Source organism: Anarrhichthys ocellatus, unplaced genomic scaffold (genome assembly GCF_004355925.1).
Source record: "Anarrhichthys ocellatus isolate YVR2014 unplaced genomic scaffold, GSC_Weel_1.0 scaffold24, whole genome shotgun sequence".
In the NCBI taxonomy this organism is placed as follows: domain Eukaryota; kingdom Metazoa; phylum Chordata; class Actinopteri; order Perciformes; family Anarhichadidae; genus Anarrhichthys; species Anarrhichthys ocellatus.
The window spans coordinates 11,612,024-11,627,209 of NW_022280054.1; the positions used below are offsets into that span (position 1 = coordinate 11,612,024).

At 47.0% G+C, this 15,186-nt stretch overlaps 2 protein-coding genes across 3 annotated transcripts in view; one reads left to right on the forward strand and one right to left on the reverse strand.

Annotated features, from left to right (window-relative positions):
* Positions 1-525: 525 nt before the first annotated feature.
* On the forward strand, positions 526-11,028 carry sgpp2 (sphingosine-1-phosphate phosphatase 2). Its single transcript, XM_031860706.1, has 5 exons — positions 526-872; positions 2,614-2,775; positions 7,942-8,121; positions 9,791-9,880; positions 10,350-11,028. Exons 1-5 carry the CDS (start codon positions 645-647, stop codon positions 10,893-10,895), a joined length of 1,206 nt encoding a protein of 401 aa, XP_031716566.1. The 5' UTR covers positions 526-644; the 3' UTR covers positions 10,896-11,028.
* Positions 11,029-11,471: 443 nt separating this feature from the next.
* Positions 11,472-15,186, reverse strand: part of farsb (phenylalanyl-tRNA synthetase subunit beta) — a 12,220-nt gene continuing 8,505 nt past the window's right edge. The window contains exons 16-17 of one of the 2 annotated variants that reach the window (XM_031860707.1): positions 12,733-12,880; positions 11,472-12,395 (exon numbers count right to left, since the gene is read on the reverse strand). In XM_031860707.1, the coding sequence (XP_031716567.1) occupies positions 11,636-12,395; positions 12,733-12,880 (908 nt within the window). In that variant the 3' untranslated portion in view covers positions 11,472-11,635. The other variant, XM_031860708.1, reaches the window with a different exon arrangement.

Here is a 15,186-nt window from a genome sequence, read left to right on the forward strand (position 1 = left end):
ATATATATACATATATATATATACATATATATATACATATATATATATACATACATATACATATATATACATATATATATATACATATATATATACATATATATATATACATACATATACATATATATACATATATATATATATACATATATACATATATATATATATACATACATATACATATATATATATATATATATATATACATATATATATATACATACATATACATATATATATATATAATAAGTGACCATATACAATATTTCAATGTCATATCTCATGTTAAACAATACATTTGAATCTCACATCAGCCTGGTTTAGGAGCACTGTTTTGCTCACTTACTTTACAGCCTTATACTTTACACGTTACTTATTATGGCCAAGCTGTTACATTGCAATAAAACTGGCTGCTGCATGCTTTAAATACTTTGTGATAACGGGTGAACTATGACCGGATAAAGATCGGACTGGCAAGACTTACCTGTTCAGCCTCCCCACAATAGCCCCGCCCCGCTGCGCACACCTGCGTCGCACAGCAGCCGCACCTGTACGGAGCTCTGCGCCCTGCCCCGGTGCAAACGTCGACCGTGAGTAGGTCAGAGTATCCACATCCACTCCTGCCTCTTTCCCCCACCCCTGACATGCTGCAGTCCTTGGCTTACCTTCACGACTCGGAGCTCGTGGCCCGGTTCCAGAAACGATGCGGACTCGTCCTCGTCGAAGCCGCGCGTCATGATCGCAGCCGAGGGAGGACGCGAGGAACCCCGGTCCACAACGGCGAACCACGCGGTGGACCGCAGGAGGGAAGTCGGGACCACCAGGATCAGAATTCAAACTTTAAACACAAGGAGAACGGATGTGCTGTTAGTGTAAGTCTGACAAAAGTTGGTCCACTAAGTGCTTTTAACCTTTAAACATGATTTTAATTCACAAATATAAACCACATAGTCCATTACTATTTGCATTGGATTCCCTCAACGTGTGAGATTAATATATGAACTAAAGATTTCGGTTCTAGGAAGTAAGACCTACAGGTTTTTTTTTTAAATAGTATGCAAACCAAACGGTATGCAAACCAAACAGTGACTGGCTTTTCTCGTTGGTCTGGGTGTCTGAGTCAGCCACGAGATCCTCACCGGCACAATGCCAAGCCACGTGGGATGTTGACATTCTTCTGTGTCGTACCTTCTCTTATGCGAACTATTTATTTAGACTACTGACGAGGTGAAGAGGAACACAGAGGAGTTCCTCACAGGCTCAGATGTTGAGGATGGGCTTGATATTGTGCAGGAAATTGGAGCTCCTTCTGGGTGGAGTTCAGCTCGGACGTAGACCCTGCTGATGTCATAATGACATCAGCAGGGTTATCTTGGGTTGGGCATGGAAACTACAGATATGTAACAGAAAGTCTGCATTATGGATTTGAGGTGTGGAATTTATAGGAGGTAAGGGGGTTTAATGAAAGAAGCCAATGTGTTGCATTATGGGAAATGTGGGATCCAGCATTTTTTGGAAAGTGATGCTTACTAGAGGCTAAAGGTCTCGGCCTCCGCCGCATGGATGCCTGGCCACTCGTTTTTCATTTTTTTTTTTTTTTATTCATTTTTTAGCCTAACCTTGTGCACGTGCAATACTAATTTGTGCTTGGTATTTATTTGTGTGCTACTTTAATCATTTGAAGAGATAAAACCAGCAGATTCTGAACTGCTGGCTGGTATAAATAATGAAATGTGACGAAAATAAGCTGCAAACAAACAAAAAAGTTGACCGGTGTGGAGCTAACGTAGGGTGTGGCTGCACTGTTGGCTGTTAGATGTCATCTGATACCTTTCCAGAGGCCTCATTACAGAAAAATATCCAAACTGCTTGTCTTATCTTAACTTAAAAATCCTATCTTCCTATTACAGAAATAATTCCTGAACTCATGTCTGTGTCCTTAACTGAAGAAACCCTAACTAGAAATGTAATCGTCCAATCGGCACTTGTCCTGTCATGCCTGTGTTTTTGATTAGAATGCACCGGTTGGCTACTCAAGATGGACCAGCCATCATATCAACGGCTCTTACTCGTCACTGGCTAGCTAGCTTTATTGCTATCATGCGCAACAAAAAAATCAAGGCGGTTAACTTCGAGGAGTCCGAGGCACTAATTGTCTCGGGTGAGGAGGGGAAATCCCACTTTTTTTCTGCACGTTTTTCTTTATCTCAATCAATCCTCGTCAGAGCCGGACATCAAATGTAATCGTCTTGGCCGTCGATCCGGGAGATTCTAAGCATAATGAAACAGTTTGAGAAGCTTTTGAATCATTATATTTCAGTGTTCATGTTGTTCTCCCATCTTCATCGTCATCGCCATGAAGGCCTAACAACCGTGCTGCTTCCATTTTTGATAGTTATTTTGAATTTAGGACATCCTGATTTAGGAAATCCCAAACTTAGGATGGTTCTGTAATAGCTGAATTACTATCATAGATTTTTTTTAATCTAAATGCGGTTAGGAAACATGTTTCTACAATACCAAAAAATGTCATCCTAAAGATGAGATGGGATTTAAAATTTTGGAAGTTTCCGGTGCCATCACCTTTAGTGTTAATCTGTTTATTCTCCGCAGGCCTGCAGCAGACCTCAGTACGAGGTGAGGAACTGGCCTTTGCACTTCCTCTTCCTGTTCTCCGCGGGCCTGGGGCACGAAATGTTCTACATCACCTGTCTGCCTTGCATTCACTGGAGCCTGGACCCGTTCCTGTGCCGACGCCTCGTCAACATGTGGACCGTAAGTCACAGCTGGAGGGGGAGATGTGCGCATCGGTCCGATGTCCGTTGGTTCCACAATGCCACCTCTCTTCTCTCTGCTCTTCATCTCCCTCTCTTCACCTTTCAACCTCCTTTCATCCCTCTTCTCCCCCCCCCCCCCCCCCCCCCCCCCCCCCCCCCCCCCCCCCTTCCAGTGACCTGTCTCTGACACCACCATGTTCATATATCCCCCAGGCCTGAGGGGCCACTGGGGCCAGCCTGACCGAGGGCCCTTGACACGGCGAGAGGCCACACACGGGGACTCATTACCGAAAATGAAAATCTCCCCTTTTTTAAGACGTTTACTCTGACAGAATCCAGCACATAACAACAAGACGGCCTGAAAACCCATGAAACGTGAACCCGGAGGGAGCGTATTTGACACTTCATTGAGACACACAGCCGGCCATACACCCTCTCTCCTGCACTGTGCGTGATGGGCAGTGTGTTTTTGTGCCCTTTGTGTCCCCCGCCTCGAGCGCTGGGTGGATGCCCTGTGTCTGAACCCCTTGTTTGGACCCCCCTACCCCCCTAGGGGGAAGAGACACCATTCTTCTGGCATCCTGGCTTCACCAGGCCGCTGTTTGAACTCCTTTTTAAACTGCACATAAACACCAACACACACACACACACGCATGCTCGCACTCCCCGCCTTAGCCTCCTAAACACACTCATCGCCCTCCCTCTAGTTAGACATTACCAGCTTCACTCTTGTGTTCTCCTCCCTCCCCCCCCCCCCCCCCTAATCTACCAGCAGAGTGTTTTATCGGCCTCATCAGCGCTCTGAGCTTTCTCTCTCTCTGTGGACCGAACATTTGGCCTGTCAGCCCTCGGGGCGCATCACCCTGCACTCCCAACTTCTAACAGCACCCTGCCATTGTGCTGGTGGAGTTATCTGAGGGTTCACGGAGGGATTGAGCGCTCTCTTTCTTTCCCCTCCGTCTCGCACGCAAAAACTGGCAACTCACGGCAACATCTGAAGTGCACCCATGCACATTTAGACTTGTATGCATGAGCACACACACTGCAGGTCCATTACTGAAAAACACACTCATTATACCCCCCCCCCCATCCTCTCCCTCCACCCTCTCCCTCCACCTTGTGTCCTTCACTACTCTGTTGCCTTTACTTGCAGGGTGACTTTGGTTGACTTAGAAAACGGTAGCTGTCATTAACCATATGGCCATGAATTACATTGCCGTGCCGTACGGCATTATAGTAGCACAGTGTTATGCAAATCACGCACCTACTGTGCTGTTTGGAATATCAAAACCCATCTAGTTGTACACACAGGGCATGAACTATGATGCAGACAGCAGAAGAATGTTTAGAGAAGGAAATGCACTCGCTTTATTCCCAGAAGACGAAACTTGACCAGCCATCAGTGACGACGGCCAGAGGTCAGAATCTGTCCGTCTGTGAATACAAAGACAGTGTGACTCCGCCCTGTCGTAACTACAAGGAAGGTCACTGCTGTACTGGCGGTAATACCGACATGTTTCTGCCACAAAGTGCTTGAAAATGACCGGGACAAAAATGCATATCATGACTGATGTGTAGGATTTCGGCATGACGACTGATTGGATCAGGTCTGTTCCGGTCCGGTGTTAAAAGTCAGCAGATAAAATCGTCTAGAGTGTGACATGTAAAGATTGTAAGACTTCAGACCCGGTCATTAACTACTCCCAATGACGATGCTAATATGTTGACGTTTAGCGTTCTGTTTCATATTTTCCCTCGCTCACATGCTCCCCACTTTTGAGAACTACTATTGAGAGTGCTTGAAAACCATTTGCTGCAGTTATTTTTTTTTTTTTTTGCATGAACAGAGAAGTGAAGGTCCACTCAGCCGAAAACAGTACAAAAGCAACATAAGAAAACAGGAAGTCTATAAGCAGGATAGTAAAGGCTGAGTGCAACTTTAAAACTGGACCCAGGAGAAATTCTCCCGCCTTCTTAAGGCTATCTCAGTAACAAACCATGCTGTGAGGATATTATAGAGAAACTCTTATATAGCTGCAGAAAATACCTCTTGGTTCATGAGAGCAGGCTGCAGCATGAGTCCCAAAATACGCATTGTACAAATGGACCTCTATGTGCTATTGATGAGTTCTACAGTCAGTAAAGTTAAACTTCTACTGGCTTTACTATTAAAAGCTAAGATCTTTATGAAGCAAACATGTCTCAGATATGTTCCTGCTTTGTGTGCACAGATCGATCATCGGATGTAATTGTATCCACACAACTTTAAGTTACCAGCACCTTGGTGGTCAAAAGTATGAACCAAATCAGCCAATCATGTTGCTGTGGCACAAAACAAACATCTTGTGTCTTTTCTCCATACAAACAGTGACCTGTAGCGCCTCTACCCTACCCAACCCAACACACACACACACACTGATCCACATGTTGACAGATCAAAGTCCAAAGCTGCACTGGCGGCCTCGATCAATACACTTATTCACGAAGAAACACACTCAAGCCCAACTCTGTGTGTGTGTCTTGACCTGTCTTTAACTCTTCCCTTTATGTGACCAGACTTACCCTGGGTCAGTCCTTTTGATGTGAATTGTACAAAGACACCAATGAGACGCTGGCTCATGAGCCAGTTGAATATAATGTTTGTGTTGATGGTGTGCAGGGGGGGTGGGGGGGGGCGAGGGTATCATATCATGCGAGCACTTGAACTGGGAGGCAGATTCATTGTGTGAAGGCAGGGTGGGGGCGGGGCACAGTGCATGATGTGCACACAGTATGGCTTGTTGTGTGAATACATGGGGTCAGACGTGCTAAATGGGTTCACCGTTGTCTGTCCTCTGTTTATTGTCCACCTCATGGTGTCAATTATTCTATCTGGGTGCACGCGTGTAGATACAGTGTATGTAGATGCAAATATTTGTAATAATAAACTTTATATTAATGCATTTGTAGAGGACAAGGAGAGATGTAAAATAAGGATTCAGCTTTTCAAAGACGCTAAATTCCAAGTATGGAGCTAGAGACTGGAATGGAGGATGTCCTATTCTGTACAGATTGTAAAACCCTCTATTGCAAATTTTTGATTTGTGATATTCGGCGATACAAATACATTGACTTGAATATTGAATTTGAGCAGGCTTTGGTTAAACTGTCCCTCTGGAGAGCTAAATAGGTGGAACGCATTGACCGAAATGCAATCTGAGGACCATCATCCGACGATGATTTAGCTTTTTATTGGTTGAAAACAATCTTGTAAACTAGCTAACGTGAAACAACCCAGTCGTACGGGTCGTCTCTCAACTCCAACTCCAGTCTCGCATCTCACCGGAACCCCAGAAATACAGCCCCTCGCTCCCAAAAAACGTATCTGTCGTCAGACCGATGGGTTCTGAGATTGAATGGTCTCCAACTCTGTGCTTAATGCACAGATATGGGAGTCGCATCAATCTTCTGCCTTTCCAAAAGTGTCTGCTCTGGTTGCAAAAAGAACTCTGATTGTATAGAAGTTTATGAGGAAATGACTCTACTTCTCTCTTGATTTATTACCTCAGTAAACATTGTAAACATGAGTTTATGGTCTCAATCTCTAGTTTCAAGTCTTCTTCAGTACAGCATGATGTTCATTTAGTACATTATGGTCCATTTAGAGTCACACAGACCATAAAGCAGGGGATGCTTTATGGTCTGCCGTATACGGTGTCTCTACGTCACTCCTCCGCAATCAAAATATGGTAACGAGCCGAGATGGCGACGACCCCAATCCCAAATTGCGATGGCCAAAACGCCAAACTTGATGCTTCAAAACAGCAGTCCACAAACCAATGGGTGACGTTACAATGAATCCGTCCACTTCTTAGATACAGACGTTGGGAAGAACTGGCCTGGACTGAGCCCTGAACTCAACCCCATCCATCACCTTCTGGGATGCACTGAAACACTGACTTCGAGCTTTACCGCCCAATATTTGGACCTCACACTTGTGCCTGAATGGGAGCACATCCCTGCAGCGATTTGTTCCAAAACCTCTGCCTCCACTCTCCAATGCAGCCTATTAATACCCACAGTTTGGGGGAAAGAGAGAGTGTAATGTTCTGGTGTTCACAGATTTCTTCCCCATTCTGTGTGCTCCATCATCTCCATCTCTATCTGTGGGCCTTTTATACGTCCAAGTGGCTGCACTAACAGCGGGTCAGCCGACTTTTTTTTCTTTTTCATATACAGTATATCTCATTTGCCATGGGAACAAGCATTTCCTGATGACAGTGTCAGAGATGGTAATGACAACCTCTCCATTCTCTCCCTTAAACACACACATTAGCGTCCTGAGCTCGCTCTGCGCGCGCTGCCTCCCTGCTCCTCGCTAAGACAGCCATTCATTAAATATACAAGGCAGCGCTTTAAATAAACCTGGAGCCGGAGCAGGCCGCCCCTCCGAGGGCCGCTGGGGATCTCATGAAAGAGAATAGGCAGCACATTTGGCAGGGTACACACACACACACACACAGATACCTATACAGCATCACACAAACACACACCTTGCACTGAGTGTGTCATTCTGTCAAGAGCCCTCTGTCTGACCCGCGCCAGCTGAAGACGCTGTGTCAGCAGATCCGGCCTTCTTCAATTCTGTTTCTTACAATAGATTCTGTTTCTGTATGACTGCATCTGCACTTTATACCAGAGGTGGGTCGCCACTCTTGCAGTCTTTTTTTTTTTTTTTGGAGTGGGAACGGTGATTACTTATTTATAAGACTGTGGTAAGTTTTAGAGCATAGCCTTATCTTTGCTTCCTCTACTCATTATTTTATCATCTTCCTCCTCTAGTTTCAGCACCCTGCAGCTCTCTCTGTCCTTTCTGCTATTTAATTGTAACGATGCAGTAGATTTATTGCTGCTTTTTTAAAATAATGTTGAGTGAAATCTTGAGTAAAGAAGTAATAATTAAACACCAAAGTATATTTACATTTTGTACTACCTTATCGTTTGCAAGTGCCTTCATCGTTGCAAGTGTAAATAGTACAAATAAAAATAAATTGGGTTTTTTTTAAGGATTTTTTTTTTATCAATTCAGGGTGTTTCCCCCAAATATTACATAACATTGCAAGATTAAAAATAAAAATGCCACCTGGATATAATAAAAGATATCTGGTCCCCTCTCCTCTCACAGCTGGTGATGTACGTCGGCCAGGTGATGAAGGACACGCTGAAGCTGCCTCGCCCTCTCTCGCCCCCCGTGGTGAAGCTGGAGCCGCGCATCGACGCCGAATACGGGCTGCCCTCCACCCACGCCATGGCCGCCACCGCCATCTCCTTCACGGTGTTACTGAGCGCTCCGTCCAGGATACAGGTGAGCGTCGCTGATTTAAATGCAGTAAGACGGCATAAAAAATTACTACACAGTTTTGAGATACAGCACTTAAAACGCAAATATATTGCTCAGTAGCCTCATGTGTAACAAATCGATGAGGCGGTTGAGTCAAAGTCATCAAGCAGAGTGAGTGGATGGTGAAGAATGACCAAAGAGATCATTGACATCCAGACTTGAACCAAGACAAGGGTCACAACCACCTCATGTGAGTGAAGTTCTACACATAGACAACCCTGCTGTCATTGTAAGTAGACAAGGAGAAGGTAGGCCATGCAAGACACAGACGTGGTTTAAAAGCTCAGCAAAGCTAATAAGTGGGGATTTACAACTAGGATCTGGAGTGTACGTTTAACCGTAATTGTGACAATAGGTATGTCATTAACTGTGCTATTAAATTGCTAGTGAAGTTTATGGATATAAGATTAGCGAGGCAGGAGTTGGTGTTAAATCGGTCGATCCGAATGAGCCGCTTCTCGCTCAAATTGAAATTGTGAACGTTACAGTTTGAGGCACTGGGGGTCTGTGGACAGTAGAGTGGGATGGAAGGGAGTGGCCCCGCTGTCCATCACAGGGTCCCGACTGAGCCGTTGGACAATGGGCAGGGAGGGGCGGGGCCAGCAGTCACCATCAGGCACACCCGGCCGCTGTTTGGTCTTCTGATGGACTCGACCGAGTCAATGACTGTCAGTCCACGTCTCCTCCTCCTCCTCCTCCCGACTCTTCCTGTCTTTATGTCTCCCGCTCTACTGCAAAGTCAATAAAACACTCAGTGGCTCAATCATAGGCCGTCTTAATCACGCACTGTGTTTTAATGAAGGATCGAGTGAATGCCCAATCCTGCTTTACAGCCTCAACAGCTGTCTGCTTGATTTGTGGTCAAATCACAGCAACTATTCACCTATAATTTTCTCGCACTGCCGTTCTCAAGGTCAGACGAAATCATCTCGGCAACCCCCCCGAGACAACCCCCGCGTACAGTAGAGCACTTAACTGTGGCCTGGAATTCCTCCAGGATTCCCCCTGAAAAGAAAAAGAGCCGTAGCGAGCTGGAGCAGAGAGGCTCCTGAATAGCCACGAGGCCTCGGGGCAGCTCGCCCGGTTCCCCCGGAGCAGGTCGGAGGTCACGACAGTCAATCACAGAGTGCCCCCACCCCACCTCCCTCCTGTCCCCGGCATCCTTTGTGGCCATTCAAAAAAAAATCTCTTCATGAACTACCAGTGAATAGGCTTCCAGCTGCAAAAGACAGGAAAAGACACAGGAAGGAAAGAAAAAAAAAAGGCAGAGAGGAGGGAGGGGAGGTGAATGAATACACAAGGCCTCTCTTCTCACTGTTATTGAAATGGAGGGGGGGGGGACAAAAACCTGCTGCTTTAGGTAAAAGGAGGGAGGGCAGAGAGGATGGAGACAGTAGAGGAATAAAGGAGCAGCGGCTTGATGACGGGCACTACATCAACCTGGCAGAGGAGCTACACGTCGCCATTAAGAGGATTGACGAACGGATGATTTGATCAGGAAGGTTTAAAAAGAACAAAAACTACTGAATGACAAATGTGTTTCTACTGGGGAATGTTTTCATGTGACGCGTAACGTTTCCACTGTCACAGATTTCAGCGTTTGGTTAGTGATCCAAGTGTGTTTGTGTCCCAGTTCCAGTTCGAGGTGGGTCTGCTGATCGCTCTGACGCTGTCATCTCTGGTGTGTCTGAGCCGCCTCTACACTGGCATGCACTCAGTGTTGGTGAGCTAGTCCGCACGCACACACACCCGCACGCACACACACGCACACACACACACACACAACCTTCAAGCTCAACGCAGGATTCATAATTCATCAGTGTCTGGTTAAACTGTCTGGCTGAGGCTTTGATCCAAGATACCTTCCGTTTGAAAAGTTATGTAAATTTCTGATTATTTAGGTTTTAGTTATGTTTAAGTGCATATTTATCACATCTATCAGGGCTGAAAATACTGATTTGATCATTTTTCTCCCTTTCTTCCCGTTTTGGGAAATATGCTTTTTGCATCCTTGCTGAGTTAGAAGAGAAGTCTCGAATATCTGTCGGCTAAAAATACTAAAACCAGCAGCCAGTTAGCCCAAAACCCAAAATGTCTAAAATGAACAAAATCCACTTCTAAAGCTCACTAATTAACACACATATGAGTGGTATCGATACATCTAAACTATTGTCTCATTATTGTGCTTTCAGGATGTGATCTGCGGCGCTCTGATCTCCGCCGTCATCCTGTTCCTCACCTACCCGTACTGGGAGACCTTCGACCGCTTCCAGCTCACCAGCTCCATCTCCCCCATCGCGGCGCTGACGCTGCCTCTCCTCCTCAGCTACACGTACCCGGAGCTGGACCGCTACACCACCACGCGGGGGGACACCACCACCATTCTGGGAGCCGGGGCCGGCTGCTCCGTGGGCTACTGGGTGAACCAGCAGCTGGGGCAGACCTTCGAGCCCCAGGGGGCGCTGCCCGTACCCTTACCCGCGCTCACGGCCAACGCGTTGGCACTAGGTGGCGCCCGCTTCCTCGTGGGAGGCGCGGCGTTACTGGGAACTCGGCTGGTAGTGAAAACGGTGAGCCTGCAGGCGCTGTATTCGTGGTACGAAGTGCCGAGAAGCGACGACGGTGCCAGGAGGAGAAGGGAGATAGAAGTGCCGTACAAGTTTGTCACGTACACTTCTGTTGGACTTGTCAATTCTATATTAGTCAATAGAGTGTTTATTCTACTGGGGCTGCTATGACCGATGATTTGAACTTGCCATAACAAAAATGTACCTTATATTTATTTCAATGTTGTATTTTTACACGTTAACAGCTGTGACTGACTCACAAAAATGTAACTGAACCAATAGCAAATAAAATGTTTTACAATGACATTTGACTAAGTAGTGAAGGTCGTAACACGGTGTGCAATGAAGCAACACATCTAGAATTTTTTCCCAGGCTAGTTCCCGGTTACTTCAACTGGGAGAACCCCACCTTGAGCCAGACGCGCTCAAACCAGTCGATCGAAACTTTGACTCGGCAACTTCCTTTCAATGGCACCAGTCTTTTGTCATCTGCTCTGTGTATGTTCAGCAGCAGCGCGGTACCGAAAGAGTTAACCTTCTCTTTTGCTACAGTAGAGTTTGAAGGAGTGCCGGTGCACCTGTCAGAAAACATTTACAAGACGGCTCGTTATCCGGCTTTCACATGGGAGGCTACTGGCTGCAAGAATTCCTCTTTGAAAACCAACAGTGAAGCATCAAAATACACAGAGAGGAAGTCTGTGTGCGCCTGTTACCTGATCTGAACTACAAATAAATAAAGATTGGAAGTCAAAAGTTAGAACGGCTTTATTGGATGTTTTGAGGACTGTTTTGTATGGAAGCGTAAACAGATGAGGGCCCTGAGCTTCCTTGACAGTGTTTCATATTAAATCACTTGTCTTTAGCCAAAAAACCAGCTGCTACCATTCAGTGAAGCTATTGTGGGAAAGATTCTAGATCTTATTGAAGGCGGCCACGTCCACGGACTGAACGTATTCCTCGAAGGCGGTGATGGCTTCCTCCAGCAGGTCCGTGCCCACTTTGTCGTCCTCCACCACGCACCCGATCTGGAGCTTCCTGATGCCGTAGCCCACCGGGACCAGCTTGGACTGCCCCCACAGCAGCCCGTCCATGGCGACGCCGCGGACGCATGCCTCCATCTCGGCCATGTCCGTCTCGTCGTCCCAGGGCTTGACGTCCAGCAGGATGGAGGACTTGGCGACGAGCGCCGGCTTCTTGGACTTCTTGGCGGCGTACTCGGCGAGGCGCTGTTCCTTGATTCGATCCGCCTCGGCGCTCTCGGCCTCGTCGTCCGAGCCAAACAGGTCCAAGTCGTCGTCGCTGCCGACGTTCGCCGTAGCCGGGAGGACGAACCGAGTCTTAGCCGATGGGAGGCCGTCTCGCTCCCTCTGGAAGGACTTGATGTGGTTATACCAGCGCGCGAGGTGGCGGAAGGCGGAGGCGGGAGCGGAGGGGATGGCGTCGAACATCGCAGCGTCAGCCTGGGACGCCGCGAAGCCCTCCATGTAGCTTTTGTCAGCCAGAAAGTCATCGAGCGCTTTAAGGCCGGCGGCCGCGCTCACGTCACCGAACACGGTTTGTGTGGAAGTCGGACGGGAGGACGACGGCGCCCGCGACGGTTCGGGGAACTTGTGCTTGAAGACTTCCTGCACGGGGACATCGTGTGTGAGGAGGGTTTCGGCACTGTGGCCACTGGAAGAACCAAGGCAACAGGTGATGAGTCACTGAGCTTAATTAGCATGCACTTAAACCACCACGGCACAAGTGACCTAAATCAACACCAGGCATGCACGTACAAGCCCACACGGAGATGCAAACCATTCACATCACACACACAATGGTCTTGTTCATTTTTAATAAAAACAGCCTCGTTGACTCCACACAATGATACTGCAAAGATTGGTCTTTTAGTTTCCCTCATGCACGCCATGCACACTTCAACACCAACATCAAGCCTCATCTATGTTTTCTGTCTTTACAGTGGCATAAACAGCTGTGCATGTTTTAATGTTTAGGAAGGGGAAATCACAGGAAGGGCTCGATGTCGATCTCCAGGGCAGAGCAGGGCATGGTCAGCTCGAAGCGGTCGATGACATCGGGGTGCAGGACCCCGAGACGCCCGACGCTCTTCCCACGGGCGAAGATCTCCGCACAGCGACCGGGGAAGAAGGTGGAATCTAAGAGGGAGAGAGAAAAAGAATAACTTAAAGTCCCAATGAAACTGAAGGCATTAGCTTCTGTACTGTGAGTATTTCCTGTGTAACAGAATATTTAAGCTGTATAAAGGCACAAGAGGGATGTAAATCAAATCCTTTTAGAGAACAGATGACATCCACGGCGTTGAGCTCAGGTGGGTTTTTGCACATCGTATCACAGATGAGTCGATCATACAGTGTGGGCGGTGCTGTGCCGCCTTTCTTGTTCCTTTAACAGTTTCATCTTCCAATTTAAAATCTTGTGTGTGTGTGTGTGTGTGAGAAGGTCACTACAGTCCAGATGGGATTAAGAAATAAAAAAGCCAGCGAGACGAAGCAGCGCTGGCCAATACGAGGTGGATCACTTTGTGTGAAAACAAACAAAAAACACTGACAGACAAAGACGGACTTGTCAGAGATTTCACAAGATACAGAGACATGGCATTCTCCCATGGTGCACTGCTCCTTCCCACGCTGCCTTGCTAATGGGTTCCACTGCTTAGATGCTCACTCATCACTATGGATGAAGGCTTGCAATTCACATGGATTGTGTGTGTGAATATCTGCCTGCGTCGGTTCTCACGTCACCTCTTCGCACCATGATCAGGATGCCATGGTAACTATATAAATAGCTCCGGTACATCTTAAATAACTGATCAGTCAATGAAAACCCGTCACTTGAGCCGGGCCCCTCTCTCTCTCTCTCTCTCTCTCTCAGCGGTAGAGGAGAGTCAGACGGTTGGATCAGATAACAGAACCGGCTGATGTCGCCAACGGATTTAATGCTATTTTAGACGATTGGACAGAAAACTCACACAGGTTCTCACTGGATCAACAACATTTCTGCAACATTTCATTTCTAAAAAAAACACAACCAGTGGACAATGTAGTTATTTAACAAACGTTACTCAAAAAGAGGATATTGTGCATTTGTTGGGGACTATTTTCAGCTGCGGATTAATACACATGTGTTGCTCTTGTAAATATTTACAGCAGAACTTCGTAATATGTGGGACTGAGTCAAAATGAACTACAGTGTGATGTGTTTTTAGTCAGTGGGTTCAATTCATTTCAGTTTTGGTCTTTTCATGCGATTCGTTGACAATAAGAACATTTTATCAGCAATTAACTGTGTGAGTGCATCGTCGGTATTGGTTCACTCAGTTTCATTTTTGGCTGCACCCGGAAGCGGTTTTCAGGGGGAAAAACTTGCCGTCCACTTCCTTCACAGTTAGTGACTAGCTGGTGAACATACGGAGCATTTAGCAGCTAAAAGAGAGATATCTCCCTCAGGACTAAGATCAGAGCTAAAAGAGAGTGAATATTGGACAGAAATATGAACAATGGTTCTCTCTCAATGGTTCACTACTGCCTGTATAAATAAGCATACGTTTGCCACATCAACTTAAAAAGGTTATGACATCAATGTTGTATCAGTACTAACCTTCAGAATCACATACAGCACGAACACTTACGGTCAATTACTGATTAAAAAGAGACAACCACGTGACGGTCTCTTTCCTGACAAAGGGAGTATGGCACAAGACTCTGCATTGGACACAGTTGTTAAGTGAAACAAGGGCGTCTGTCTCTTAAGTGGTTTCTTCCTCCACTTCTGATCCCCTGACTCCTTGTTCCAACCCTCCTCCCCCCTCCTCCTCGCTGAGTGGAGGTAACTCCGCTGACATGTATTCCCTCAGCAGGGAGCGATGGGGAGTTGCAGGCTGATCCTCACATCCTGAGGGTGAGCGTATCTGCGTCAGGTGAGCTCTTAGACCGGGGTCACAACCTCGTAATGGGGTTAAGGACACGCTGACATATGTGGTGGTGGGGGGGCTAATGGTGCATAAAGCGTGGAAAGAGTGGAATGGGGAGAAAGTGTGTTGCTGCACTGCATTAGTGCGCACTGTGAGAGCACGCTTCCCTTCTAAGTGTGTGCCTGTCAGATGGACGGTCCGAGGACCCGTGGGTGGGTGTTGTACGTGCCAGTCTCAGTCTCGCTGCTCGGCACTGCAGTGGGTGACGTGACTCTCGGGCTCTCTCCCACTCTGCAGACTGTACACACTCATACCCTCTCTTACTTCCCCACACCTCTCTGGTCTCATCTCATTCCTTCCTCCGCTCTCCCCCCCCCTCCTCCATCAGCCTCCCCTTCTCTCTGATACTTGAGCCCATTGATTTGCAGTCTGAATGAGACAGAAGATATCCTGCAGAGTGACCTTGGGAGCATGCATGGCAGGAGAGGTAGATAGGATGGAGAGAGCGAGAGCGAGGTAGATAGGATGGAG

Excerpts from the sequence above, each read along its gene's own strand:
- sgpp2 (XM_031860706.1), top strand. The coding sequence starts at position 645 with ATGCTGCAGTCCTTGGCTTACCTTCACGACTCGGAGCTCGTGGCCCGG. Across the intron at positions 2,776-7,941 it reads GCCTCGTCAACATGTGGACC|CTGGTGATGTACGTCGGCCA; the intron begins GTAAGTCACAGC and ends CTCCTCTCACAG. Across the intron at positions 8,122-9,790 it reads GCGCTCCGTCCAGGATACAG|TTCCAGTTCGAGGTGGGTCT; the intron begins GTGAGCGTCGCT and ends TTTGTGTCCCAG.